The sequence below is a fragment of the Radiomyces spectabilis genome (assembly GCF_025331425.1).
Source record: "Radiomyces spectabilis strain NRRL 2753 chromosome Unknown BYT42scaffold_3, whole genome shotgun sequence".
Classification (NCBI taxonomy): Eukaryota; Fungi; Mucoromycota; class Mucoromycetes; order Mucorales; family Radiomycetaceae; genus Radiomyces; species Radiomyces spectabilis.
The window spans coordinates 827808-851587 of NW_026251928.1; the positions used below are offsets into that span (position 1 = coordinate 827808).

Below are 23780 nucleotides of genomic sequence, written 5' to 3' on the forward strand. Positions count from 1 at the left end.
CGACGAAACGCTAGCTTGAGGTTCGCGATTCAAAAAGGTGGTCGTGGTATCCAGCAAGCGAACAAGGTCAGTGACATGTTGATCCTATGGGCAAATGAAGCTAAGCGCGACGAATGTGCAAGTACTACCATTCATTTCTTACAGCAAACGCATCGGGAATGGCGACTCGTGAACAAGAGAAGATGGCCTTGAGAGCTCGGGTGGCGGCTTCTATCAGCTTGCGATTCTCTTCCACAGCTGCCAAGGTGGGTAAACTTTGAGGAGTCGACGGCACTTTGAGACAATCCAGTAGAGGCGTTACTGCACCGGCTGCCACTACTGCCGTTACATTCTCGTCTTTGCCTAACCCATGGAGAGACCCGCCGCTCGTTAGCCCGTGCATGAGCGTTCCGACGTTTTTACCCACTTACCGTAAGCAATGCTACCGAGAATCGTGGCTGCCTGTACTTTAAGTGGATAGGCCATTTCGCCTGGCAGTAGCAAGTACTCTACTAATCTGCAGTCGACAGATGGAATGGTAGTGGGTGAGATATCACGAACATAGAGAGAGTATGTGTAACGTTGGGGCTAACCTGTCCACTACCCCCAATTTGATGTAGAGATCCTTCTTTGTTTTATTGCCGATGACAGAGTTCTTTATGAAGCGCAACGCCTTGAGCCGACGTGCGTCATCAGTAGAAGACAATTCTTTAAGCGATTCTTCATATTTAGAGGTAGTCATTATAAGTTTTTAAAGTTGCAAAAAAATGAGTTGAAGAAAAAGACGAGTGAGAACGCGGAACCAAAAATTCCGACGAACGAAGAAAACGTCACGAAATCATGCAAAAAAAAAGTGTTTCTTTTGCACTGAGCACAAGAAACAATCAGTTTGCTTCGTTGTTCCAGCCAAATAATTGTCTCGCATTGGCATTCGTCTGTATCATCTGTGCATTTGGTTTTTTTTGTCAGTGGATTAACGTCATAAGCCATAAGGTAGCATCATGGTACAAAAATACCCGGAAAACCTACTACTTCATCGACAGAGATCTGCTTGATACGAGCGATTTCTTCGGCAGCCAATATAATATTCGCGGGTTCGTTGTCTACACCTTTTTCTGGCCCCAAAGCTGGACTGTCAGATTCCAATAACAGATGACTCAGAGGCACTGCAGCAACAAGAGCTTGTTTTTGTGGTGATCGTACAACGGAAGGCGGCACAGAAAAATGATACCTGCGAAGCAGATCAGCAAAAAGAAAAATAAGAATCTACTGAACCAAAAGATTACAAACCCAGCAGTTACAGCCTGTTTCGCATACGACGGTCTGATAATTACGGTGCGGTCAGCTTTTTTTGTTTTTCCACTCATCATTCTACTCTACCTACTTTCCGTCGAATGCGTGCATGATGACCCGTTTTGCATTGCATTCGCGCAACACTGTGAGCGCATGATGCCCAGCTGATCTATAGAACGCGTTTAAGTGTTGCTGTGAAGTGACGATTTTGCAGTCGAGCAACATACCTTGAATGAACATTCACGGGCAAGTCAGCGGCGACTGCCAAATTGATTTGTCTTCGAAAAACTTCCCGTTGAATATCTTTTAATTCATCTTCTGACAAGCTGGGGTTGTTGCGTTCGTTATTGCGAATGATGTGAGGAGAAAAATCTAAGCCCACTAAGAAAACGCGTATGCGTATGGGTCATTTTATCATTGCAGAACGCCGAGGATTGCGTGTATTACCATACCTTCTCCTACACAACAAATAGTTTTGTCTGTAATCGCCTTTTTGAGCGTAGGCTCCCACTGATCATAATCGTCAAGGTTGACTGAACGTTCCGTCTTGTCCATCATGGTTTGGACGGGATGTAAGCCTAGGGCTGGATAGATGTATCCACTGTACTGATTTGCTAAAGCAAGCACATTATCCGCATCCTGAATTGATTCTGAGACACTGATGATCCTTTTTACTCCAGCCTTCTTCGCGTTATCAATGATTCTGTCACACACTTCAGGAGAAAAGTTAAGGTGGTTAAGATGAGCGTGTACGTCAATCATGGTGAGATTATAAAGAAAAAGAAAATCGCCAAAAAATGTCGCTGTTGGAACTCCAGACTATGAAGCATGATGTGACGGTCATATCCCTCTGGCCTTCTCCAATCCGAGAGGATCGTATCAGCGAAGCCGCTTCGCTCTAAAAAACCCCGAAATGCTTTACCAAAATCCAATGGAAAGTCAGCTCTTTTACAGTGCGTCAGCTATTATAAATGTACCATTTTCAGCCGTGACCAGGTGATTTTATTGCAGATCGTTCTCTCCAGGTCTTTTCAGGCATGCTTAAACTAATGTCCGGATAAGACGTAATGTATCATATTACTGCATCAAGGAACAAAATGGCGGGAAACCCTATAGAGAACTGAGTAATCAACCTCCCAGCCTGAATTACTTCAGGGGTGCTGTTTGATCGATCGCACTGAAATACTGTACATGTAATAACGGCGCACCTTATCTCAAAGGTCTATTCAAAAATAGTATACATGATGAGAGCGCCCAATAATAAGCAATATGTTACAGAGATCAGTACCTTTTCCGTTATGGCTTGACTTTCTGAAAAAAAAGTTCTCAAAACACGGTGCCAAATTCATGTTCCAGTAAAACAACGTCATGCCCAATCATTCCAATTTTTTGATTTGCCTATGATTAAAAGAACGATGATGTACCATGCAATAAACTAATGCATATTCCGCGACAAAATAAAGAATCATTATCGCTAAAAAGCTGGCAAAACAGCAAAAAGATGTATCAGCATATACTATTTGGGGTCATATGCCAAGAGTGAAGGGGGGGGTGTAAAAACACGAGGATGAATGATGATTCTCTAGGCTTTCGCACGCAGTTCTCGTATCACCTGCCAGCTCCAATAACAACCATGAAAATACAATGAAGTTTAATTTAAAAGGAAAATAGTACTATGGACTTGTCAACTGTTGTCTTTATGCGTGTAATTATGCATATGTGGGAGGTTGATTGTTAATTCAATGAAAAATACAAAAAAAAAAAAAATGTGCAGTGTGACGAATCGATAAAAAAAAACTAATATTGGGTTGGTCCTGGGCACCGACCGTGGCTGGGTTTGGAGCTGCTTTACTCGTGTGGTCTTAGTTCGCCTGACGCTAGTAAAAAAATTTTTTTGGGACAGCTTTATCCAATGAGCAGCTTTCTGTGAACCCATCATGGTGCTTTAAATTGATCGGTCTATTGTATTCAGGCATACGAATCTTTCCTTCTTGGACCTTTTTACGCACATCATCTTTTTCTCTTTTTAAGAAACCAACTATTTTCTTTCACTTTTTTTTTTTTTGGTTCTTTCTTTTTTCATTGTATTCATAGTTTGCCATTTGGCTTGTTTATAATTGATCATGTCGGCCGCCGTAGTATCCGAATCTCGATATAAATCATTCCTTAAACCAGCTAAATTCTGGCAAAAGTCCAACAAGACGGCTCCAGCCGGTTATGAGAATGATGAAAACAAGCCTTTGGAAAAGACCGTGATCGATGAAACCATTCCTACCAAGGAAAAGCCCAAGCTCAAATTGACCATGCCGCAGCCCACAACCCTTTTCAAAAAGAAAACGGACGATGAGGTCGCTCTGCGAGAAACCGCCAAAGGCGAGATTTACAAACTTTCCACCGTCAGTGATTCAGGCGTCTATCTTCCTCCGTCTCCCACCGAAGACAGCAAGCGTGATCACTGGTTAAACATCGATCAGGAGGCAATGGTTTTCCCTCTGCCCGATTTTGATCGCCTGACAACAAATTCTGGAGAAAAGCACAGTTTCTATACACCTTCCGTCATTGTTGATCATCATGAAGATTTAGTTTCCCGCACACCATGTAGCACAAAAGCAAGCTCGGATCATATCATTCTCCATGAACCTTTGTAACAGAAAAAAGAACACACACCCTTTTCCGCATGCCTCATTCTTCCTAGTCATTTCTCTAGTCATCTCGTCTTTATTTTCCCCGATCTTTTTTTTTTTCATTAATACCGCGCACTATTCTATAACTATATTGGTTGCTTTCATAAATTACACAATTTCCTATTGGGTGACTCTCGAAATTACGCCCTGTCGTTGGTTCATTACAGGAACTGGATAAAGTTAAAAGCCGAAAATCCATGTGATTCATAACAACAACATGATCTTCGCTTTGTTCGAATTTTCATCGGTAGATTGATGCCTACAAATATAACGACCATACGTTTTAAGAATGATCCGTCCAATTTTGTTTGAGCCATAGGTGCTTAACTTGACAATATCAAATATCACTCTCCCTCAACACCGTTCGGGCCCCGAAAGTCACAGCTCAGTGCGTGTATATTTTTAAGATCTCAACTGCAAACAGCTCATCTTTTGGACCAACCGGATCGATCTATAACCGGGAACGAAAAAAAAAGGCGGTGTGACACGGCATAAAGAATGCAAAATGGATGAATTCGCTGTTTTACGTGCCAAGGATTACCAGCAAGATCACAACAAGTTCTTGGCAACGAAGAAATGTGTGCCATTATTTTCTGTATAAGAATCCACTCTGGCAGATAGTTGCAGTAGAAATGAATGTCTCTGTGCAACTATTTAAGATTATGATAAAAAAAAAGCGCCTACAAATCTTTCATACTGTAAACACGGCAAATCTCTTTCCATACTCCTCATGAGTAACAATGTGAAAGATGCGGGTTACTATAAAAGTTGAAAATAAAGTTCACATTTTGAGGCTTGCTACAATATTGGCATTGCCAACATTGGTTTATCTGGCCGGATGTCGTTTTAGCTTTTTTAACATACTTTCAACATCTATTTTGCAGACTGGTTTTCATTGATCAGAACCATGGTCCCATGTGCTCTTTGGTGCCACAAAGCGACTAAATGATCTAGTCCTAACTCTCAAAACAAACGCTTCCGTTTCTTCCCTTGCGATCGCTTTTTCTCCAACGTCTCCTCTAGCATTCGGCGGCGTCGTAATTCTTCATCCTCAATGTCCTGAATACACAATCGATGTGAACCTCTGTCCTTTTTCCATGCCGCATTGAATGAAGTCGCGTACCTGGACTGGCGGCGAACTCTCCGATACTTTTGGCTTTTTCCTGGGTTCTGGAGACTCCGATGCCGATGGCAGCCTAGATCGCTCTATTTCGCTTGTATCGGTTGCTAAAAATAATTGCATCTTAAAAAGTCGTGTTATGGTGAGATCGGGGATCCGTTTGATTGTTTACCTTGGTCATGCGAAGCCAATGATTGATTCGCTTTGTTCAAACAGTCAAGCCACAGATGTTGCTCAGAACTTTCCTGTGTATTTCCGGTCTCTGTTGTCATCTGAGAGAGGAAATAAAAAGGGGGAATCGTCAATTAAATGTTGATGGCGGGTTGTTGACAGTTACTCACTTTTCTTGATGCATGCTCCAAAATATCTGCTTGTAATCAGTATGATATTCGGATTATATAATGTAAAGCATTGTATAAGCGATGTTACCTGACTCATAGAGCGTTGACAAGCTGGTATTGGGTATTGATCTCATTACTGTTATCATGGGCATGATAAAATGATCATAAAGGATAGCAGCACCGCCAACCTTCTTTTGAGACGGTGCTATGCTGGGAACCAACTCGCAAATGAATATCCAGGACATGGCTGTGAATCCCGTTTGCTGATTGCAGTGAATTTCCAGCTGCCACATACACACACATTACATTTCCGCTTGTGGTGTCCTCACTTCTTGCAGCCATTTTTACCTCCTTATCATGAATGCGAAAACGACATTGGTCTGATTTCTCGAATGCTTTTCGTAAGAATTTCAACAAGAATTCGATTCGATGTTCGGAATCAATTTCTAATCGCTGTTGGACTGCCCGTTCGCGAATTCGCTGAACACTTCCATATTCAAACCATACTTGTTTCAAGTCGGTGGCGAGTAAACGGTACTGATTCGTTTCAAACTGACTCTTTACATAATACGTAGAATTTCCCGCAATAGTCATCCAAGCTACTGGCAACAGTTTGGTGTGATGTTCTTCTTCCATTTTTGCTCTCCTTTTGCAAAAATCAAAAAAATGACACAGTGGCGAAGGGGGAAAAAAGAAGGAATGAACCGTGACTTGTCACAAAACAATTGACAAAATCGCAATATGATCTGTAAGACGTTTGAAACTTTTTTGACGATATTTAACTAGATGATAAGCTTCAAAAAGTCGTCTTGTAAGCGAGTGATAAGCAAGTCTGAGTTTTTAGTCTGGCTCAAATGTGAGTTTTGCAGATCCTGCAAGAAATTTTCATTTCGTTTGAGCATGGCTTGCCGCAGTTGACATGAAGGAAATGATCGTCTGTTGCTGACAATGATATTTAAATCGCTGAAACTGTCAACAGTTCAGAAGAAGAAAAGAAAATGCAGATACCGCAATAGAGGTCCACGTTGACATATTGTTTACAAAAAGATCTAATATGGAATACAAGTAATAGTAGGTCCCTTCCTCTTATACAGTCGCATAGATACAATTTTATCTGTCGTCCTAGTCACTTGAGCGTAGAATCCTCCGGCAGTAATGTCCCTTTTTTTGAATGTTGTATGTGAATCAAACAACAGAGGCTGGGTTCAGATCGGATTTCTGTCAATGTTGAAATTCTGATGATGGATGTCGGAGTCATGGAGACAACTATCCAAACCCAAATCTTTAGATTACTATCAGAAATGATATAGTTTATCCTACCTTTCAAAAATACGTATTATCTATAATGTTGGTTCTCTCTTGCCTCGATGCGATCCTCCCTTTACCTCGACAGTAGCAAATAGTAGTAGATGACATAGCTATGCGGTCATATGCCTATTCTGGAAACTCGGCTTTTTCATGCAATTGGCCGTGCGGGGGGAGCCTATCCCTATTTGGATTGTCGGTCCTAAATGACAGTTTCTGCTTGGTGATATTCAGGGTATACTTCAATGGTAAATTTTCCTCAGTCATTTTATATCATTTTAATTCATGGAGGCATCAAGGCATCAACCGCACAACATGCTGTCTAATAAGATACGAGTGGATTATAAAAAGAAGAAAATCCAATGATTGACGTAATTACGATAAGTCGCCGCCATATTTCTCTTTTTGCCGTAGCTGAAGACAAAGGGAAAACCACAAGGGATCTGCGCAAAAGATGACCTCACAATGATGACTAAAAATAAAATCGTGCAGAAACATATAAAAGACTGACATCGTGAGAGAAACTCACATCATTAATTTTTTATCCTCGTATCATATTTCAAAAATGTCTAACCAACAATCCGACGCTGGTAAGAAAACAATACATGTCCAACAAGTAGTCTGTAGCCTCAAAATCTCATTCATTTCTCTGTAAAAGCTATGCAATCCCAATTCGAATCCAGAAACGCAAACTTGCGCCAATCCTGGGATGCAGTAAGTAATAAGTGACACGACACCTGAGAGTGCTTGATACTGATGTCCTTGATAGATGAAGCAAACTGTGACTGAAAAGTTCAACCAAGCTTCTGAAGGTCTTGCCCAACAGCAACAGCAGCCCAGCACCACTATGGGAATGATGAACACTAACCCCATGGGAGGAATGAACACCACCACCACCAATAACCAGGAGATTGGCCATGATCTCAACCAAAGCGCCATGAACTCTGTTCGTCGTGATATCTCATCAATGAAGACCCACAATGCCGAAGGCTTTGAAACCGCTGGTGCCAAGCTCGATGAAACTTTTGGCAGCAATGCTCTCACTGAAAAGGATCCCCGTACCCAGTAAACATAATTGACAGTACCTGTGTCTTCTATTAGCACAATCCAATAAATCTACTCTGTACATATTTATCAAAACCGAGGCTTCTATTGTTTCTTGTTGATTTTCAGGGAGAAATCAATGTGGGGCACACCTTGGGTGATGGTGCTCATGCTCAGGATATCGAGATCTAGATGCAATGACGTTAACTCAAAAACATGCAAAATGAAAATGATCATGATAATTTTTACCATCACAAAAGTAGGTGGCGCAAGTATCGGGGGTAATACCACCACTGCTTTCGAGGTAGAAATGATTCACGCCCTTGGCGGCCCAACGTTGTTTGATGCTTTTGGCGGCGTCTTTTAAACCTTGAGCGGAAAAGTTATCCAACATGACAATATCGGCGCCAGCAGCAATCGCTTCGTCTGCTTCTTCCTCGGACTGACATTCGACCTCGATTTTAAGCGCAAATCCGCACACCTTGCGAGCCGCTTTGACAGCTTCCGTAATAGATCCTAACGTACCAATTGAGAAAAAACCAGATGAGGGCGGTAATAGTTCAAAAAGTACCTGAACTCCAGATATGGTTATCCTTCAACATCACCATGGAAGACAAATCCATACGATGCGTATCTAATCCACCCACAAGCACACCATATTTTTCAACCAAACGGAAACCTTGGTCATATCATATGTTAGCATTGAGTCCTCCAACATGGTTCATGGGTTCTCTCACCCCCCCCCCTTTTTTTAAAAAAAAAAAAATATTTGTATGAGTTTACCTGGGGTGGTTTTGCGGGTGGCGGCAATAATGCCTTTGAATCCGTGAGCTTGCTGCAAATCATGCACTTTGCGTGCTCTGATCTCGCGATATGAGTCAATGGCTCAACATATTCAATGTGGCTTGTTTTGATCTACCTGGAGGCGATACCGCTGCAGCGAGAGATAATGTTCAACGCGGTACGTTCGCCGAGTAAAATGTGACGAGCTTTGCCGTAGACACGTCCGATTTCCATCTTACCGTTGGGCTTCAAGAGGTCACCTTCAGCCGCCTTCCATTCGACACTGATTTTTGGGTTTATCAGGTGGATTGAAACGAGAAGGATTTACATAGAACTCACCGACAGTCGAGTTGTTTAAAAACTTCGTCGAAAAAGGGAACGCCAGCCAACACACCTTCGGCCTTGCAATAGAGAATGGCGACTTGGTCGTCTTCACCGACAACGTAACCGCCATAGTCAAACGAAGGAACGTCTTCCTTGAGGTACTCGGCAATGATACTCTTATAGTTGGTTGCCAGGAGATGAGAGAAATGGGCCATGATGCAGAGAGAGAAATGTCAAGAAAACAAAAAAAAAAAAAAAAAAATCGCAATAAAAGAGGTACGAGTTTTTTTAAGGTAGCGAAATTTACAGGCCGTGGGGATAATGAAGGCCCTTGTTCTCTCTCTTTCGGGTTGGATGAACAATCATCTATACATCAGTGAAATTGCTCGGTTTTCATTTGTCAGTTTCGGTGACACATTGCGGGGACAGATTCATATTCCGAACCAAAAGAGATGGGAGGATTGCTTAAAGACGTGCCAAGGAACCCACCTGGCCGTGGTTGCATCAGACCTGTGACAGCTTATCCTTTTTTGTCATCTTTCACATTCAGACAGGACCAGAAGTCATTTAGATTTTCAAGGGGCAACCACGGAACTGATGCAGTAATGAAAAACTTTATCATCGTGTGGTTATCATTTTTGATATTCTTTGTTCATGCTTATATTCCATGGCGAATAAAATGGAGATTACCATGAGAACGAAAGAATGCAACCAAATCACCATCAGAATAGGAAACTCATCTTCTTCATCATGGGAAAATGATATCAAGACTTGACATTTTTTTCAAATTGCTGCTCTTTGACCGCAGAAGGCTCTTTTGCATATGATTCGCGTAACACAATCGGTGCGTTGTGTTGAGAGCTTTTTTTTTTTTTTTATGACCAGGAAAGAGGGTGGCACAGAAGACATGGCACATTTTTTTTTTCTTCTTTTCCACAAGGGAACAAGCTATCTTAAATTTTCATCAAGTCTCTTTCCTTTTTCCTTTGTTCTCCCACCCCCTGCCTTTATAGTGCTTTCGGCTCAGACCAATCTTCCACTCCTTCCTTATCAAACACTCTTTTCTTTTTTAGGCGGAATCTCTCATCATTCCCGTCATCTTGACATTCCATGTCTACCACTACTGACATTCACGCCGTGATCCATGCCCTGCAACAGCAGGCCGAAGAGACGCAAAATGATAATCTCTTGGTAAAAGTCGCCCACTCGTACTGATGTTGCACGTGTTTCTTTACCTTGGTGCTGACCAAGCTAATTTCTTCTTTTTTTTTTTTTGGCTAGCTTCGAAGCCAGTTGGAGGAAAACATGGAACAACAACGAGAATTAGGCAAAGATAACGATTATTTACGGCAAGCAAGTATTTCAACATCCAACAGACTTCGATCCAATGTTTGATCCCGCTGTGCTAATCGCGGATGGATGAAATTTATAGAAAATAGCGGCCATTCAACAAGATAATGCCAATTATTCCAAAACACAGGCACGACTAGAAACGCAACTTTACGCTCAAGAGCAAGATATGGCAGCATTACGCAAAGAAATACAGCAATTAACCAAATCGAAAAAAGATACCGAGAAAAAGCTATCCCATGAGGTATTCAGCCAGAAAAAACCGAGACCGGAGATCGCGTTAAGATGTTAACTCAGTTCCTTTTTTTCATTTTTTTTTTTTTTTTAGCTTGAAACTTTCGAAAACGATCGTGTACGATGGCAACAACGCGAAGCTGATTTATATAACCAACTACGTTCCTTAAGTAGCGGTGAACCGCGCACCCCACGCACGCCAAGACGACGAAGTGTTACCGCCACCACTTTGGGCTCCACCACCATGAGCCCGTTTACAAGCTCTCCACTGGGTGATATCGGTAAATTCCATCTTAAATAGACAAAATTAAATGCTGCATTGTCAGCCTGATCGGTGGAGAAAAAGGAAAACAAACTGATGTCATGATCAGGCGAAAATGAATCTGGCAAGGATGAGGCTGTATCGGTGATCCTCAACAACCCTACTCCCAAATTGGCACCCATCGATTCTTCGTTTGCCAAAGAAGCCAAGATCGCGCAACGAACTATCAGGGCGCAGGACAAACTTATTTTGGATCTGAAGAACGAGATTGAAAAACAAAAAAATGCTATGCATGAACACGTTACGGAAGCACAACGACAATCCTTGCGTTTGGAACATTTGGAAATGGAGATTGCCAACGTAAAGCAGGTTAATCGTTCTTTGATGGAGGATAATGAAAGTTATCAAATCCTGCTTCACGAAAAAACCATCAGCGGCGAATTCATGACCAATCCCATCATGCAGGTAAATTTCATGTCTGACTTTTTTTTCCCCCATTATTTTCTTCCCAACGCACGGTAATTGATAAAGATGCATCTGGGTTGCGATGGTGACGGATAGGTGGAGGAGGATGAATCCAAACAAGGCGTGATGAAGCCTTCCAATAGCAGTGGCACCAGTGGCATGAATCTTGCTGCTGAACTGGCATCGGTAGGTGCACCGACGTGGGACCAAGAACAAAAATTCAGCGAAGCTGCCAATGTCATCAACAGTAAGAACCTATTCTCTTTTATGTTTCTCACCGATTGCTCAGAGTGTCTGATTGTTGGGGTTTTTTCCTAGAATTAAATGAAGAAATCAAGACATTACAAGATACCAACCGCGCTTTACAACTGTATATGAACAAGATTTTGATGAAAATCATTAATAACAAGCAGCTGGAGGACGTGTTGAGCATCGATCAACCTAAACCTAAACCCGTGCAACCTGTCACTACTTCTCCCGAAGATAATTCGCCACGGAAACAGGCCGCTCCCGGTCCTACACCGACGAGAACCTTATCGAGTACGCTGATGGGAAGATCGACCAACGGACGTACACAACGTCGACGTACGATTTCATATTGGGGGGCCAAACCATCGCCTGTGAGCATTCCCAGCAAAGTGGCTCCGACGGCCAACGACGGTTCGTCCACTGCGGATGATCGTAACATTCGTCGTCACAGTTCAATTGCCGGCACGAAGGAGCCTGAAAGGACCCCAGCCACCAACGGAGGATGGGCTAAAGCGTTACGCCGTATGAGTGTGATTGGATGGTCAGCGAAAACGGACGAGTCCTCTACGGAAAGTGAAGACACGGAAAAAAGCTCATCAGAGTCGGTGCGATCAAAAGAAGCAGGCCTTGTCGCTCCTTCGTCCTCTCGTTCCGGCAGTTCCACCCCTTCGCTTCGTCGCAGCAATGAATTAGCCACACTGCAAGAAGAGTAATAAGCTCCTATTCCCCACGTCCCCGAGATCCAAGGCTTTTTGAATCAAGTATAATATCCCTTTTTTTGTCATCGCTGTCGAACAGTTTGATGTGATTCCAATTTATTTTCAATTATCCAACTTCCTCAATTTCTATCTCTTTGTTTTTTTTTTTTTTTTGGCTTGCCTTTTCCGTTACCCTGATTTTGTATTGTTTGATAGCTGTGCTGTATTCAATAAGCAATAAGCAACAATGGAGATCGGATCTTGTTCAAATCGCTCATTTTTCAGGGGCTTAGTTATTCCAAAGAGAAAAGTTTTTTTTTCTTGAGCAAGACTTTTATTTTTCCGGATCCATTCAAAACTTATTTTTCTTTGATATTGCTTTCCCGTTGGAAGGATTAGGTTACGATAGGTTCAATATCACACGACAAAAAGACATACGCCATCTTTATAAATGGTTCAAAAAGATTTGAGTTTTAAGGTTGAAAAAAGATTTTTTATTTATATTTTTTTTTTCATAAAGACCGATAGCTGGAAAAAAAGACCATTGAAAACCCACCTAATCGAAATCAAAACAATTAGTATCTTCAAACTTCACAGTATTCGTGGCTTGGCACAAAAACCGCGAAAAGGGAATGAATAAGATGACTCAGTGGCGATAAGTTGTTGTCGTCAAAACTCTTCAGTAGCAGAACTGACATTTTACTTTTTGTTCATCATTCTCATCCCATCATTCCCCAGCAGCAATGATACCAACAATAATAATAATAATAAAAAAGAGAATAAGATGCTTACCTTCTAGACCAGTACCTAGGCTTTCGATTTTGGCTGATCATCCATCATGAAAGCGAAAAAAGATATGCACATGTGATATCCTTTTTTACTTCTTCCAGAGGCAAGAAAATATGACGAGACTTTAAGAAAAAGACCTCATCAACTCTTTCACATAAGCCACACTCAATGTGAACAGATGCTTTCGAGTGGTAATGGTACGAGTACCTTTACAATATCAAGCCAAAAGAGCACATTCAGAGAATGAGATCAACCGATGAGTAAAATTCACGTCGCTCGTTGTCGTCTTATATGCTTTTTTTTTCCAGCTGAGTAATAAAAATTTTTTGGGGGAAATTCGTTTTTTCACCGTCCTTCTTCCATTTAATCCAGTCACATTTTATTGGGGCGGAGTTTGGAAACTTGGATCGATGATGGGCAGGGTCGGCATGTTCATGCCTGCCCAGCTCATGCACATCATGATCTTAACTTTTTCTTTTTTTTTTTTTTTTTTTTACCACCTTGGATGCATCTAAAAGTGGAACTTTTTCATTGAGCCGATATCCCTTTCTTTAAATGTTGAAAGAGTTACATACCGTCATTTTTTTTCTCTTTCTTTTTTTATTCTTTTCCTTTCTATCTTTCAAAATCATTTGAAAAATGTCAGCGGCAAAAGAATCATCAATGTTATCGCCTGCTGAAAGCGGGGTGGCAACTTTTTTTGACGATAGCGACAATGATAAAACTTCAGAGAATAATACTATGCAGGAATTGGAAGAGTTGGTGTCTCGCATTCAAGATAGAGACATCAAAGAAAAACAACTAGTCAAGTCTTTGGATAACCATCTCCTGCCCCTCTTTTGCATTTTTTACTTTGCCGACTATCTTGACCGCGCCAATATAGGCAATGCAGCGTAAGAAAAATAACATGACAATTTGTTCAAGGTGCATCTCACCTGAGAAAACAAAAATTGATTCATATAGTTTGATGGGCATTCAAGATGACTTGAAAGTACGTCAGTTTTGGATCACACATTGTTTTTTTATAGATGCAAAAAAGAAGGAAGAAAAATCGCTTCCTCCTCAGTAGATCAGGCACACTAACATACCAAAAAACTACTTTACAGATGACAGACGGTCAGCTAAGCTTTGCGATTTCCGCTTTCTATATCACTTATGTAAGCGATTTTTTTAATTGATTGTATATAATATATGCATGATACGCATCTCACCGAATGGTGTACTTTTTTTTTTCTCACAAAAAAAAAAAAAAAAAAGATTATTTTCCACGTCCCCTCTAATGTGATCATGAAACGAACCAATGCCAGTATTTGGCTTTCATCCATTATGTTTGCTTGGGGTACCATTACAATCGTTACGGCGTTTGTGCGCAATTTTGCAGGATTGTTATCGTGCCGGCTTATACTGGGGTAAGTGACAAAACAAAAGGACAGACAAGATGCATCCCCAATTGAGAAATGTTCCCCATTAGTGTGGCCGAAAGTGGCTATATCCCTGGCATCCTCTATCAGCTATCCAGTGTTTATAAACCCAGAGAACTTGGTATCCGGATTGCTGTGATGCTGTGTATGTCCCAGCTGTCTGGCATTGTGTCGGGCCCTATCGCATACGGCACTTCTTTCTTGGAAGGTCGCATGCATATGCATGGATGGCAATATCTATTCATTCTTGAAGGAGTCCCTACGGTTGTGCTTAGTATTGCCTCGTATTGCCTTTTATTCGACGACGTCAACACCGTCAGCTGGCTTACCGATGAACAAAAAGCTTTACAGCAGTACCGAATGACGGAAAACCGCCCACTGCGATCCAAGCACACCCATGTCACACTGTCGACTTTTAAGGAAGCATTGGTAGATTGGAAACTTTGGTTGTTTGCCATCACTTATTTATGCAACGCAACAAATATGACCAGTGCTTCTATATTTGCTCCCAGAATCATTGACGGTAATTCATCCATCCAGTGGGCCAAAAAGAAGACAATTATTTGATTCATCTAATCTTTCAATGACATTTAACATACAGGGTTTGGATTCACGGTTCTTCAGTCGCAGCTATTGACTGCACCGCCAAGCCTGGTGTCATCCGCTTTAGTTATTTTAAGTGGATATTTTGTTGACAAGTATTATCGCTTCCCTTTCATGTTGGTCGGCTTCGCCTTGCTAGCCATTGGATACGGCCTGCTTCTGGTACTGGACACACCATGGTGTAAGTGACCTCATGAATGTGTGTAAGAAAAAAGAAAAACAATCAATGTAAACTAACCCATCACTCGCAGCCCTGTATGGAGCCGTGTTTGTTATCAATGCTGGAATAGGGTTGCAAAGTAAGGGGTACAGTGTTTTTTTGGGGTATGAAGATCCTCAACTTAATCTGTCACACTTGCAGTGCCGGCTAATGTTGGATGGTCCACGGTCAACTTTCCCGACATGACCGTACGAGCGGTCGCGGTAGCCATGGTGGTCATGATTGGCAACTCGGGCGGTGTGATTGGTTCTTTTCTTTATCCGCAGGGCGACGCTCCTCGTTACAGTAAGCTTTTTTTTCCAAGACATTTTATATTTTATCTGACCAGAGATATGCTTATAGTCTTTGGTAATGTTTTCAATGCGGTTTGTGCCATATTTGGTGGTATCGTCTCTCTTGCTACGGCGTTTCTCCTTTGGCGAGAAAACACGCAACGGGATCAACTGGGCCAGCCAAAACCAGGTAGCGAAGATAACTCTATAGAAGAACAACAAGAGGTAGGTAATCGATTTTAGCCATTGTATATGAAACATAATTAACATTATCTTTGTGCTATATCCTAAAAGCATCTGCAATATCGATTCTATTACTGATTCCAAAAATTTTGACACTCCAATAAAAAAAAAGTTTTTTCTGTGATCATGTGACGTTGGGCTGTTGAGCTTTTTGCGTTGGAAATTTTCAGAAAACACGAGGGGCACCGCTCATTTTCTCGATCAGTTCCTTTGACACTTGACATGTACCAACGTGAGCAAAATTCGTCGCTATTCCTCGGTGGAGAGCGTACCACCGGCCAGGATGTTCGTGCAGGCAACGGTATGTGTAGATGACTTGGTGTATGCACTGTGTCACGGGTGGCAAGTTTCTTTTTTTGACAGGATGATTTAGTGCTTGCCGCGGCATCTATCGCCAATATCGTCAAAAGCTCCTTGGGTCCCGTCGGTCTCGACAAGATGATGGTCGACGAAATCGGTGTATGTATTCCTATCAAAAACAACAAAAGCGATGATGAGAGATGATGACGTACCCATCTTAACTGTTTGTCTTTTTTTTTTCTTTTCTCGGGGGCTGCTAGGATGTCACCATCAGTAACGATGGCGCAACCATTTTGCAATTGCTCGAAGTGGAGCATCCTGCGGGTAAAGTTCTTGTCGAGTTGGCTCAGCAACAGGACCGTGAAGTCGGTGACGGTACCACGTCGGTCGTTATTATTGCTGCCGAACTGTTAAAACGCGCCAATGAGCTTGTTAAGAACAAGATTCATCCCACCACCATCATCACCGGTTACCGATTAGCATCCAAAGTGGCTTGCAAGTTCATTGCCGATCAGATGGCCGTCAAAGTCGACGCTCTTGGAAAGGAATGTCTCATCAACGCTGCCAAAACTTCCATGAGCAGCAAAATCATCGGATCGTGAGTAACAGTTGATAGGCTTACCTTGGTTGAATGCGCGGCCTTGTCTAACCCACTCCTCACTTTTTTTCTAGTGATTCCGATTTCTTCTCCAACTTGGCTGTGGAAGCTATGCTTGCTGTCAAGACCACCAATGTTCGTGGTGAGACCAAATACCCTGTCAAAGCTGTCAATATCTTGAAGGCCCACGGCAAGTCCGGTCGTGAATCCATCTTTGTCCGTGGTTATGCACTCAACTGTACTGTGGCATCGCAAGCCATGAAGACTCGCGTTCAGAATGCAAAGATTGCATGTCTTGATATGAACCTTCAAAAGGCTAGAATGCATCTCGGTGTCAACATCGTTGTCGATGATCCCGACAAGTTGGAAGATATCAGAAAGAGGTACAGTGGGCAACATTTTGGAAAGTAGGTGTATCGTGATGCATAAACTCATAATGTTGGGCTTGGACTTTTTATCATTCAGAGAAATCGAAATCACCACTGAACGTATCAAGAAGATCTTGGCTACCGGAGCCAATGTTATTCTCACTACGAAGGGTATTGATGACTTGTGTCTTAAGTTGTTCGTAGAAGCCGGTGCAATGGCCGTTCGTCGTTGTAAGAAGGAGGATTTGAAGCGTATTGCTAAAGCCACAGGAGGTATGTTTCTTTCTTGCCAAGGCTTGAAAAACCATGGAGTACAAAATATCCACCTTGATCAATGCAAAAACTGACATTCATTGGTTTCTTTTTTTTTGTTGTCTTTTTTATAGCTACTCTCATTTCCACTCTTGCTAACCTTGACGGTGAAGAAACTTATGAAGCGTCTTATCTCGGTCAAGCGGAGGAAGTCGTTCAAGAGCGCATCTCCGATGATGAATGTATTTTGGTCAAAGGCACCAAGAGCCAGACAGCCGCTTCTATTATCTTGCGTGGTGCTAACGATTACATGTTGGACGAGATGGAGAGAGCCCTTCACGATTCTCTGTGCGTGGTCAAGCGAACTTTGGAAAGCAACAGCGTGGTTCCCGGTGGTGGTGCTGTTGAATCCGCATTGAGCATATACCTTGAAAACTTTGCCACCAGTGTTGCTTCACGTGAACAGTTGGCGATTGCCGAATATGCAAATGCTCTTTTGGTGATTCCCAAGACATTGGCTGTCAATGCTGCTAAAGATTCAACCGAACTCGTAGCTAAATTACGGGCCTACCACAACGCTGCTCTGAACGATCAAGCCGACGAACGTAAGCGTGCATTGAAATATTATGGTTTGGAACTGGTCAATGGTGTTGTCCGAGATAACTTGCATGCCGGTGTTTTGGAACCGGCCATGTCCAAGATCAAGTCTTTGAAGAGTGCAACCGAAGCCGCTATTGCTATCCTGAGAATTGATGATTTGATTAAAGGTAACGAAAAAAAAATGGATCGCATACTCTAGTACATATAATTAACTTCTTTTTTTTTTCTCACTTGTTCTAGTCACTCCTACACCTCAAGGTAATCCTGGAGATGACGGTCACGGCCATTAGAAACAAACCATTTCGGAAAGAAAAAAAAACCCCCATCACCCAAAAATGCCTAATGCTCATGTAGCATTTTATTTTTTTTGAATATTTTGTTTTAAGCATACAAAATTATATTTCGATTGATAACTGGGAATAGGAAAAAAATGAGTTTTCCATAAAAATGTTGATGAAGATTACGATGCTCTACTTCCCGTGGATTTGGATTCTTCAGGGGAGGCGGGTGGTTCGGTCCAAGTTAAATCGTAGTGTCGTTCAAAAGACTCTCGAGTGAAAACGTCATGAAACATCTCAAGACTACGTAAAATATCGTTCATGTACTGGAACACCATGATTTCCAAATCCCCTTGCGATCGCAGGTCTCCATACACACGTTCCAATTTATGAGGATATACCATCACCGAAACGAACAGGGTTAAATGATCGATATTTTCGTTCCAGTGTCCAAATCCCTCACAGATGTAAGCGCCTTGATCCGGGAACCGTGTTGTTCTTGTTGCTGGACAAGGGATAGGTACGAGTCGAGGAATGTACGTGGAAGACAATTTGCCTGGAGAGTCAAGAATATAGAGCCGTAATTCGTGAAGATAACTGAGAACGTCACGCACACGATACCAATACAAAGTGCATGCATGCTCAACACGCTGAGACCAGCCTTCATACATTGAATGGGGTTCCTGCTGATCACCGTGCGGAAAAAAAAAGAAAAAAGAAAAACAAAAAGTATAAAAACCAAAAAATAAGAAAAAGCGTAAAAGCGTAAAAGGATGCTTTAAAATCTATTATCACAGATCATATTGTTGCCAAGGATATATCACGCATGGAAAAGCCTCGTCATTAGGTTTTTTTGTCAATGTTGTCAACGTAAAAAGAGTGCCGGAAAGTCAAACATTTGCAACGGCGACGTGAGACAAAAGGACCCCTTGAACCGGAGATTCGCGTGACTGCAGTGACCGGGATAAATGGATGGGAAGAAAAAAAATTTTCAGGTGTAAGCTTATATAAATTCATGTCGAAGTTTGAACGATGGTTTGTTATCTATCTTTCGCAAGGTACAGTATCTTCCTTATTTTGTTTGGGTTTTTGGTTTTTTTTTTTTTTTGTTGGGAGATCATGACATGATGAAACATAAGCTGGCACCAGTCCGAAGTAATGAATGAAGGACAACCAACCTCGGATGTCCATTAATACGCAGGGCATTCCTGAATCATGATACAGTTAAACAAAAAGAGTGCAAGGAGGGGAATGACATTGGGAAAAGCATGGCACGATGTTGAAAAGCTCATTGTATTAATCCTCCTCTTGGTTATTATAGGTCCTTGTGTGATCAACCCGTAGCAAAAGACTATTTACAACATCTGCTTGGCTTTTTATATATTTTTATTCTCAAAATAAAGCTTGAAATTATATAAAAAGAACCTCAAAATCCTCGAGAAAAATGCACAAATGTTGTTTTTATCCTTCTATAAATATCAAAATGCAACTGATGAAATGAAAAAGGAGAGAGCGGCACATCGTTAAAAAGTAGGGGGCAAGTGCACTGAGCAAGATCAGCCTGCTGAGCCGTCTATATTGCTTGATACAAACGGTTTCCAGGTCTTTTTTTTTCCTTCCTGTTACTGCTATTCCAAATGCTTGAGTTTCATCCATGCGCTCCAAACGATAAAAGTTTCAAACTAGCTCAACGCGGCAACGATTTGTTTGAACGTCATCTCTACTTGGATGCCACTCACGAATACACGAAAGCCATTGACCATTCAGGGCATAACAGCAACAAACCATTTCTAGCACTGCTGTATTCCAATAGAAGCGCAAGTTACTGGCGATCGCATCAGTACGAGAAAGCGCGTGATGATGCTGAACGCGCAATGGAATTGGCGCCGACCTGGGGCAAGGTAAATAATCTCCCATGGACCCATCATTTGCATGGGTTAATAACGATTTATTGATTACAGGGATACTTCCGGTATGCGGAAGCTCTGTTGAGACTGCACGAGTACGATAAGGCTCTGGAATACTATCAACTTGCCTTGGAAAAGGTAGGCGAGTGGGAGTGACGATCGAGAAAATTTGAGGTTTTTCCAACTCATCAAGCTCACGGTTGGCAGTCAGATAACCACGCTGAAATCAGCGCGCATATCGCCAAAGCGGTTATAGAAAAAGATAATCATTCAATGGGATTGTCAATACTGCAGCTGATTCCTGGTCGCGACATTGCTATTGAGCGCCATTTTCGCAATCCTATTCAGAACCGGATCTACGAATTTGCCCACTTTATGCGAAACATCATCTATGTCGTAGCGGACGAAGATACCAAACAATGCGTGGTGGTGGATGCAGTAAGTATTACCTGACAAGACTGGGTGAAGCACGGAGAGAGAGAGAAAAGAAGTGAAAAGAAACAAAATGACTTCTTGTGCATCATACTGAGGTAAATCGATTCATTTAGTGCTGGGATATGGATGGTATATTTCAAATGATTGAAAAGCGAGGATACACCATTGTTGCAGCTGTAGTGACACATTACCATTTCGACCATGTGGGCGGAACGCCTCCGCCTCCATATGACAATATACCTATCAGGATTGCAGGCCTGGCCACCTTGTTAAAAAAATTACCCCATATCAAAGCCTATGTTCACCTGGGCGACATTCCCTTTATTCGGCAAGCCAACCCCTCCATTTCCGCGAACCGACTCGTTGCCACTTGCACCAACGTGACCGACACTTTAACCATAGGCAAGCGAACGCGGATTCGGTTTTTGCATACACCTGGACATACGCCGGGATCCCAATCATTACTGATCAATGACGCGCGACTGATTGCGGGTGATACATTATTGTGTGGACTTTGTGGACGAACCGATCTCCCTGGAGGAGATCGAAAAATCATGGAACATACATTGCGAGAAGTATTAGGCAAATTGGATGACCGCATTGTGGTGTTTCCCGGACACGATTATGGTTCGGAATGGTCAACGATTGGTATTGAACGCGAAAAGGGCTGTTTGGGCGAGGATTTGGTAGGCTTTGGCATGGAAACCCCGCTTCATCGACTGTCCATCAGTCGGCATGCCGCTTGTTGAGAACATACGCCAAAACATATGCTGTATACCATCTTGTTTAGATTTCATCTGTAAATTTTATAGACGTAGTCTGGAACCCCTATCTAAAATGTAGACCGTGGCGACGCATTTGCTATAAACCCATCCGTTGACAAGTTGTCATCATCGTGCTTTTGCCGTGCCAAAACAAGTAATTAGCATTCACTAATTCAAATTTATCTTACCCATTTCTGTTATTGGTTTTATTTATTTCAATGTCACACACTGCTGAAATGGTGCAAGTTCTTGCACCTTGCCAAAAGTTGGCTTTGATTGGCTGTCGGATGAGGCGCAGAGCCCATGCTCTTTACCGCTTTAGGAAATCAGAACCGAACAACAACAATTATGCATGGTTAACTCTCTTTTGAGAAAAGGAAACTGTGCTGCAGTCTACGGTTTTAAGGGGCACTCCACCTTGCCAGTTTTTATTTTTTTGTCATCACACTATTTCTTAACTGGGAAAAGCGCAGAATGTGCAGAAATTTTTTTGTTACCATCATGCTGAATTCCTTGCCAGAAATCTCATTTGCAGTCGATGCATTGGCACAATCGCTCTCCAGGAAATTTAATTCTTACTGTCAAACCGTATCAGGCAGCATAATTTCTACCAATATCTATGCTGCAACAAAGCTAAAAACTTGGCGTTTTGGTAATTTAAGCAAGCCAATGAAAAGCAGGTTGGGGAGCTCTTTGGTATGGAGTGCTTGTATGCATCGGTATAGATCAACTACAGTTAGCTTCAAACAGTGGCTACATGCTTGACTTGGCAGCGTCATGTCTACGGCGTCATTTTTCTGGTGGGGATTCCCCGCTTAAGAAATTGTCAATTCACGGTTACAGGTTATACCAAAAAAGAAATACAAAAAAGTGGAGCACAAGAAGTATCGCAACTAATTTGATAAGTTAAACGGCCATCACTAAACCAATTATACTTTCAACGCCTAACAGTGACTGACCAAAATAGAACCAGTTCAAATGCACATGGTGCAAGTTGGATCGATTGCTCATTCTGTGTATCAGATATTCAAGTCTTTTCCATCTCTGTAAAAGTTGACCAACTGCCAATCAACAACCAGTTCTTGCCATCCTGTATTCCTGTTATTTTGGTGCGTTTTGTCCATTCAAAATGTTTCACAAGGACTGCATACCTTGACTACTTGCGCCTTTTGGACTAGGATATGGCTGTAAGCAAGTTTTTCTTTATCATAAAGCTTGCTGCTGGTGTCATCAGAGATAAGATAAAAAAGTTATTTGAATTTGTTTTTTTTATTTACATGACCCTGCGTGTGGTCGGAATGACATGAAAACCGGTCCTTGAATAGATGCGTTGTTACGGTGACCAGTAGCCGATGTCCTACGATGCGATCCTTTTTTACTTCATCGTGTGCATCTCGGACTTCAAGTCGATGATGGTTACACTTCCCATTTCTTGATTGTCAAATTTTTGGGAGTGAAAGCAGAACCTTTTTTTGGTTTGTGTGACAATGCCGTTGAGTCATATTCATGACATCAAACATTGAAATCCCGTTTTGGCAATTGACTCACGGAAACACAACTCCATCAATTTCAAGGATTCTCGTTGCCATGGAAATAAAAATTCAGATCATTCAGTCACTGCAAATCATTCCATCACACCAAAAAGAAAAAAAGATGGGGTTCCCCCTTTATCACTCGTATATAAACTTGTATGTATGCCGTTTATATATTATGAAAAAAAAAAAGAGACGACAAGATATGGCTTATGGAAAAAAGCAAAAAGACCGATGGCCAGCAAATCGGCATAAGAAACAAAACACAAAAAACGATTCCGTATTGGCTCGTGTGGGATGACAAGGGAAATGCGGGGACTGGTGGAAGAAGGGACCAAAAAAAAAGAGCATCATACTGGATACATTTCACCATAAAGAAAATAATGAATAGCTAAATCCCATGAGAACCAAAACGGAGGGGTATCAAAAGATAGAGGAGGGGCATCTTGTATAGAGAGGAGAGACCGGCTTTCATGATAGGTAAGGTGCTGAAAGGGAAATACGATGATTTTCAGATTCAGAATCAGGTGTCAAAAATGAGAAATCATCGGAATAGTAGGTATGGCAGCTATCGTCGTCATGGACATCGTGTAAGCTTGATGGGTATCGCATAGTTTCCGTTACTGGATCGTCGTTAAATCGAGAGGCTGTCCACTGCGATGGATGAACGCCATTTCTTGGACAGGAAGACTGTACACACAGATAAAACGGGAACAAAAGATTAGCCTTTGGCTGTGGTTTGGGTGGGTGACGATTTTGTTTGACAGATGCAATGATTCCTACCTGATGCTGAGGAAGCCAGTTTCCACAAAGTTCGCAAGTAGCTGGTAAGACAGTAAAGGGAGTCATATTGAAAAGTGTGGTGTCGGTAGTTATTGATGGAAATAAAGAAAAAAAAAGTTGGAATAAGATTGGTGGAAAGCGAGAAGAGCGGTGTGGAGAAGAAAGGTTCAGAAATTTAGGCTTTATATAAAGATGTCAATTTTCCCAGGACAGTAGTCAAAACTGAGGGGAAAAGGGGGGACGTGAGGAGGTGAATTGGAGGCAGGCGCGCAGCGCGAGTTACA

General features: G+C 42.0%; 11 protein-coding genes across 11 annotated transcripts; 6 read left to right on the plus strand and 5 right to left on the minus strand.

Moving 5' to 3' along the window:
- Positions 1–978: 978 nt before the first annotated feature.
- Positions 979–2034, minus strand: BYT42DRAFT_611321 (uncharacterized protein; the record flags this gene model as incomplete). Its single annotated transcript, XM_051571490.1, has 6 exons — positions 979–1210; positions 1270–1302; positions 1364–1441; positions 1500–1653; positions 1725–1878; positions 1948–2034. The coding sequence occupies 6 exons, from the start codon at positions 2032–2034 to the stop codon at positions 979–981; spliced, it is 738 nt and encodes a 245-aa protein (XP_051426059.1).
- Positions 2035–3395: 1361 nt separating this feature from the next.
- BYT42DRAFT_491031 (uncharacterized protein) lies at positions 3396–3920 on the plus strand (the record flags this gene model as incomplete). The annotated part of the gene is made up of 2 exons (XM_051564045.1): positions 3396–3524; positions 3585–3920. The coding sequence occupies 2 exons, from the start codon at positions 3396–3398 to the stop codon at positions 3918–3920; spliced, it is 465 nt and encodes a 154-aa protein (XP_051426060.1).
- An 884-nt stretch (positions 3921–4804) lies between these two features.
- BYT42DRAFT_228326 (uncharacterized protein) lies at positions 4805–6298 on the minus strand. The gene is made up of 6 exons (XM_051562608.1): positions 5766–6298; positions 5506–5701; positions 5418–5443; positions 5249–5348; positions 5080–5183; positions 4805–5015 (listed from the first exon to the last, which is right to left on the minus strand). The coding sequence occupies exons 1-6, from the start codon at positions 6051–6053 to the stop codon at positions 4920–4922; spliced, it is 810 nt and encodes a 269-aa protein (XP_051426061.1). The 5' UTR covers positions 6054–6298; the 3' UTR covers positions 4805–4919.
- Positions 6299–7268: 970 nt separating this feature from the next.
- Positions 7269–7849, plus strand: BYT42DRAFT_559480 (uncharacterized protein). Its single transcript, XM_051567121.1, has 2 exons — positions 7269–7436; positions 7492–7849. The coding sequence occupies exons 1-2, from the start codon at positions 7383–7385 to the stop codon at positions 7789–7791; spliced, it is 354 nt and encodes a 117-aa protein (XP_051426062.1). The 5' UTR covers positions 7269–7382; the 3' UTR covers positions 7792–7849.
- Position 7850: 1 nt separating this feature from the next.
- On the minus strand, positions 7851–9111 carry BYT42DRAFT_642510 (Quinolinate phosphoribosyl transferase). The gene is made up of 6 exons (XM_051572584.1): positions 8889–9111; positions 8686–8832; positions 8550–8626; positions 8338–8445; positions 8016–8282; positions 7851–7954 (listed from the first exon to the last, which is right to left on the minus strand). The coding sequence occupies exons 1-6, from the start codon at positions 9086–9088 to the stop codon at positions 7872–7874; spliced, it is 882 nt and encodes a 293-aa protein (XP_051426063.1). The 5' UTR covers positions 9089–9111; the 3' UTR covers positions 7851–7871.
- Positions 9112–9792: 681 nt separating this feature from the next.
- Positions 9793–12530, plus strand: BYT42DRAFT_559482 (uncharacterized protein). Its single transcript, XM_051567122.1, has 7 exons — positions 9793–10064; positions 10155–10226; positions 10306–10467; positions 10552–10738; positions 10829–11184; positions 11281–11431; positions 11503–12530. Exons 1-7 carry the CDS (start codon positions 9984–9986, stop codon positions 12144–12146), a joined length of 1653 nt encoding a protein of 550 aa, XP_051426064.1. The 5' UTR covers positions 9793–9983; the 3' UTR covers positions 12147–12530.
- Positions 12531–13661: 1131 nt separating this feature from the next.
- On the plus strand, positions 13662–15133 carry BYT42DRAFT_490916 (major facilitator superfamily domain-containing protein; the record flags this gene model as incomplete). The annotated part of the gene is made up of 6 exons (XM_051564035.1): positions 13662–13813; positions 13884–13911; positions 14027–14077; positions 14178–14329; positions 14392–14864; positions 14943–15133. The coding sequence occupies 6 exons, from the start codon at positions 13662–13664 to the stop codon at positions 15131–15133; spliced, it is 1047 nt and encodes a 348-aa protein (XP_051426065.1).
- Positions 15134–15637: 504 nt separating this feature from the next.
- Positions 15638–18172, plus strand: BYT42DRAFT_228471 (T-complex protein 1 subunit alpha). The gene is made up of 8 exons (XM_051562609.1): positions 15638–15661; positions 15731–15980; positions 16053–16138; positions 16240–16577; positions 16652–16960; positions 17043–17218; positions 17332–17964; positions 18038–18172. Exons 2-8 carry the CDS (start codon positions 15902–15904, stop codon positions 18085–18087), a joined length of 1671 nt encoding a protein of 556 aa, XP_051426066.1. The 5' UTR covers positions 15638–15661; positions 15731–15901; the 3' UTR covers positions 18088–18172.
- Positions 18173–18218: 46 nt separating this feature from the next.
- BYT42DRAFT_559486 (uncharacterized protein) lies at positions 18219–18986 on the minus strand. The gene has a single exon (XM_051567123.1). It carries the CDS (start codon positions 18744–18746, stop codon positions 18258–18260), a length of 489 nt encoding a protein of 162 aa, XP_051426067.1. The 5' UTR covers positions 18747–18986; the 3' UTR covers positions 18219–18257.
- Positions 18987–19508: 522 nt separating this feature from the next.
- Positions 19509–21362, plus strand: BYT42DRAFT_559490 (beta-lactamase-like protein). The gene is made up of 4 exons (XM_051567124.1): positions 19509–19976; positions 20037–20120; positions 20190–20420; positions 20531–21362. Exons 1-4 carry the CDS (start codon positions 19713–19715, stop codon positions 21164–21166), a joined length of 1215 nt encoding a protein of 404 aa, XP_051426068.1. The 5' UTR covers positions 19509–19712; the 3' UTR covers positions 21167–21362.
- Positions 21363–22789: 1427 nt separating this feature from the next.
- BYT42DRAFT_559494 (uncharacterized protein) lies at positions 22790–23641 on the minus strand. The gene is made up of 2 exons (XM_051567125.1): positions 23497–23641; positions 22790–23403 (listed from the first exon to the last, which is right to left on the minus strand). Exons 1-2 carry the CDS (start codon positions 23560–23562, stop codon positions 23185–23187), a joined length of 285 nt encoding a protein of 94 aa, XP_051426069.1. The 5' UTR covers positions 23563–23641; the 3' UTR covers positions 22790–23184.
- Between the last annotated feature and the right edge of the window lie 139 nt (positions 23642–23780).

What these genes read in the sequence shown, in the direction of transcription:
- BYT42DRAFT_559482 (XM_051567122.1), top strand. Translation starts at nt 9,984, where the DNA reads ATGTCTACCACTACTGACATTCACGCCGTGATCCATGCCCTGCAACAG. An exon ending in CGCAAAATGATAATCTCTTG is followed by an intron (nt 10,065 to 10,154) that starts GTAAAAGTCGCC and finishes TTTTTTGGCTAG; the next exon opens with CTTCGAAGCCAGTTGGAGGA. An exon ending in CTCTCCACTGGGTGATATCG is followed by an intron (nt 10,739 to 10,828) that starts GTAAATTCCATC and finishes TGTCATGATCAG; the next exon opens with GCGAAAATGAATCTGGCAAG.
- BYT42DRAFT_559494 (XM_051567125.1), bottom strand. Translation starts at nt 23,562, where the DNA reads ATGACTCCCTTTACTGTCTTACCAGCTACTTGCGAACTTTGTGGAAAC. An exon ending in ACTGGCTTCCTCAGCATCAG is followed by an intron (nt 23,404 to 23,496) that starts GTAGGAATCATT and finishes CTGTGTGTACAG; the next exon opens with TCTTCCTGTCCAAGAAATGG.
- BYT42DRAFT_559486 (XM_051567123.1), bottom strand. Translation starts at nt 18,746, where the DNA reads ATGTATGAAGGCTGGTCTCAGCGTGTTGAGCATGCATGCACTTTGTAT.
- BYT42DRAFT_559490 (XM_051567124.1), top strand. Translation starts at nt 19,713, where the DNA reads ATGCTTGAGTTTCATCCATGCGCTCCAAACGATAAAAGTTTCAAACTA. An exon ending in TGGCGCCGACCTGGGGCAAG is followed by an intron (nt 19,977 to 20,036) that starts GTAAATAATCTC and finishes TATTGATTACAG; the next exon opens with GGATACTTCCGGTATGCGGA. An exon ending in ATCAACTTGCCTTGGAAAAG is followed by an intron (nt 20,121 to 20,189) that starts GTAGGCGAGTGG and finishes CACGGTTGGCAG; the next exon opens with TCAGATAACCACGCTGAAAT.
- BYT42DRAFT_228471 (XM_051562609.1), top strand. Translation starts at nt 15,902, where the DNA reads ATGTACCAACGTGAGCAAAATTCGTCGCTATTCCTCGGTGGAGAGCGT. An exon ending in GGATGTTCGTGCAGGCAACG is followed by an intron (nt 15,981 to 16,052) that starts GTATGTGTAGAT and finishes AGGATGATTTAG; the next exon opens with TGCTTGCCGCGGCATCTATC. An exon ending in AATTGATGATTTGATTAAAG is followed by an intron (nt 17,965 to 18,037) that starts GTAACGAAAAAA and finishes CACTTGTTCTAG; the next exon opens with TCACTCCTACACCTCAAGGT.
- BYT42DRAFT_642510 (XM_051572584.1), bottom strand. Translation starts at nt 9,088, where the DNA reads ATGGCCCATTTCTCTCATCTCCTGGCAACCAACTATAAGAGTATCATT. An exon ending in TTTAAACAACTCGACTGTCG is followed by an intron (nt 8,833 to 8,888) that starts GTGAGTTCTATG and finishes CCCAAAAATCAG; the next exon opens with TGTCGAATGGAAGGCGGCTG. An exon ending in TAACCATATCTGGAGTTCAG is followed by an intron (nt 8,283 to 8,337) that starts GTACTTTTTGAA and finishes TTGGTACGTTAG; the next exon opens with GATCTATTACGGAAGCTGTC.
- BYT42DRAFT_559480 (XM_051567121.1), top strand. Translation starts at nt 7,383, where the DNA reads ATGCAATCCCAATTCGAATCCAGAAACGCAAACTTGCGCCAATCCTGG. An exon ending in TGCGCCAATCCTGGGATGCA is followed by an intron (nt 7,437 to 7,491) that starts GTAAGTAATAAG and finishes TGTCCTTGATAG; the next exon opens with ATGAAGCAAACTGTGACTGA.
- BYT42DRAFT_228326 (XM_051562608.1), bottom strand. Translation starts at nt 6,053, where the DNA reads ATGGAAGAAGAACATCACACCAAACTGTTGCCAGTAGCTTGGATGACT. An exon ending in GTCAACGCTCTATGAGTCAG is followed by an intron (nt 5,444 to 5,505) that starts GTAACATCGCTT and finishes GATTACAAGCAG; the next exon opens with ATATTTTGGAGCATGCATCA. An exon ending in AGAGTTCGCCGCCAGTCCAG is followed by an intron (nt 5,016 to 5,079) that starts GTACGCGACTTC and finishes TTGTGTATTCAG; the next exon opens with GACATTGAGGATGAAGAATT.